Source organism: Sceloporus undulatus, unplaced genomic scaffold, assembly GCF_019175285.1.
Source record: "Sceloporus undulatus isolate JIND9_A2432 ecotype Alabama unplaced genomic scaffold, SceUnd_v1.1 scaffold_10126, whole genome shotgun sequence".
Taxonomy (NCBI): Eukaryota; Metazoa; Chordata; class Lepidosauria; order Squamata; family Phrynosomatidae; genus Sceloporus; species Sceloporus undulatus.
This window is the reverse complement of record NW_024813045.1, coordinates 115-2,534: the sequence shown is the minus strand read 5'-3', so window position 1 is coordinate 2,534 and position 2,420 is coordinate 115. Positions and strand designations below refer to the sequence as shown.

The following is a 2,420-nucleotide window of genomic DNA, read 5'->3' as shown; positions in this document are numbered from 1 at the left end:
TTACTTCCATCCTTCGTTTCTTCCATCTTTCTCTTCCTTTCTCCCTTACTTCCTTTCCTTCTGTTCTCTCACTCTCTTCTTTCCCTCCCTTGCTCCCTCTCTCTCTCCCTTGCTCCCTTCCTTCCTTCCTTCTCTTCCCTCCTTCCTTCCTTCCCATTCCTTTCTGCCTCCCTCCCTTTCTTCTTTCTCTTTCCTTTATTCCTTCATTTTCCTTCCTTCCTTGCTTCCTTTCCTTCCTTCTGTTTTCTCACTCTCTTCTTTCCCTCACTCGCTCCCTCTCTCTCTCTTCCTTCCTTCATTCCCTTCCTTCCTTTCCTTCCTTCTCTTCTCTCACTCTGTTCTTTCCCTCCCTTGCTCCCTCTCTCTCTCCCTTCCTTCCTTCCTTCCTTCTCTTCCCTCCTTCCTTTCTGCCTCCCTCTCTTTCTTCTTTCTCCTTCCTTTATTCCTTCATTTTCCTTCCTTCCTTCCTCCCTCTCTCCCTCCTTCCCTCCTTTTCTTCTCCCTCCTTCCTTTCTTTTCCCAGTACGAACACTCTTCCAAAATGGGCGAAACCAAGGAACGCGGTCCATGCACTGTTTTCTCTCTCTCTCTCTCTCGTTAAAAAACATATTAACATATATTAATTATTGCGTCACATATACACAAAAATAATCAATAATCAATAATCAATACATTCACGGAAAAGGAAGCGGAGGCTCAGCCACAAAGAGGACCGACAAAATTTTTGCGCATGAAACGAGAAATAAGGCACAATTCTGATTCGTTTTTTCATATGGGGGTATGGCGCAATGGCACAACGGGGGGGATATGGCCCGCCATATTGGGACACGGACAGCGCCGGACCCCGCGTCGAAGGGCGGTTCAAGATGGTGGCTCCGTGGGCCTCGTTATGTACATCATGGCGCATACTATGAGATGGCATCTCTCGCGTCTCCAGGGACAGCGGCGCAAGCGGTGTGGCGCATGGCCATTTGCCGCCTCGTTTGTGTCCGAACGACGCCAATGGGGACAAAGGGGACATTATGGGGGGGAAGTGCATAGATACGGACAGCGAAGTGACCGGTGTCCAGCCCTTTAGTTTACGTGTTTTCGATGTCCATGCAATGCCTTCGGATACAAAAACTGCGACGCGCGTGCGCGTGTATTGCTTAACGGGTTATTCGTAAATATATAAATTTATATATATATATATATATATTATACTGCCTTATATACTATAGGATTCCTAATATTTCGGATATAAAAGCACACAGTATTGCATCACTCAGGATAAGGAGAAAAACGCAGCATCTTCGTCATGCGCGCTTTTGGCATGCTTCGGAAAAATTGAGTGCGCAAAAAATTCCCGCCATGCAGGGACCCCCCCCGGCGCGAATCCGGGACGAAACCGTGCAGACAAGATGGACGCGTCGCGAAGAGGACTCCTCCAAGAAAATGGTGCCGCGTCCGGTATCCATAGAACGGTATAGTTTGTGGATTTCCATTTTTGTCCCCGCTCTGGGGACCGCGTCTGTTTCTCCGTCCGCCATCCCGGCGCAGCTATTTCATCCCACTGCGCAGCACCTGGTTTGCGGCGATGAGCATGACGCTGATGATGAACGCGATGGCGAAGGCGCAGATGAGGCTTTTCCGGACGCACGTCTGTCGGATCTGTTGGTTCGAACACGCTGCGGTGAGAAGAAGCGAGACACGGAATTAAATTTGTTGCTATAAAAGGCATATGAAGTGATGCGATTACGTTAAAAAAAGAGCCAGGTCGCGAAATCGTGTCATGAAACGCTTTTCATGTCCTATTTGCGTACACAGTTGCACATCGCACATTGTATTTGTGCGTGGTTTTGCATACTTATTTGTGCATGGTCACTCTGACCCGGTGCCGCACGGCATCCGGCATCTCGGCTTACGTTCGACATCGACGGCGCACTCCTCGGCGTTCCCCATGTGGCTCTCCTCCTCAGTCATGATGATGTTCTCGATGTCTTTCATGGAGAGATGTTCGCAGAAAGTGTCATAGAGAAGGCGCTTCAGTTCGTCCACCGTCAGCTTCTGCATGTCGCACTGCGCAGGAAAGATGGCGGACAAAGATGGTGGAGGGCGGCAGGTTAGTCTACGGCTCTCAATTGCCCCTTCTCACTCTAGGGTCCTATGTATTCCTGCATGGCAGAAGTTGAGTTGGACTATATGGCCCTTAGTAGCCCCTTCTGACTCTGGGATCCTATGTATTCCTGCATGGCAGAAGGAGGATTGGACTATATGGCCCTTAGCAGTCCCTTCCGACTCTGGGATCCTATGTATTCCTGCATGGCAGAAGGAGGATTGGACTATATGGCCCTTAGCAGTCCCTTCCGACTCTGGGATCCTATGTATTCCTGCATGTCAGAAGGAGAGTTGGACTATATGGCCCTCAGTAGTCCCTTTTG

The 2,420-nt window shown here is 49.5% G+C and overlaps 1 protein-coding gene across 1 annotated transcript; it reads right to left on the bottom strand.

Moving 5' to 3' along the window:
* Positions 1-415: 415 nt before the first annotated feature.
* Positions 416-2,107, bottom strand: LOC121918391 (calcium-binding protein 7-like; the record flags this gene model as incomplete). The annotated part of the gene is made up of 2 exons (XM_042444445.1): positions 416-1,667; positions 1,905-2,107. Coding segments are annotated over 2 exons (331 nt in total), but the record flags the coding sequence as incomplete, so codon positions are not given.
* Between the last annotated feature and the right edge of the window lie 313 nt (positions 2,108-2,420).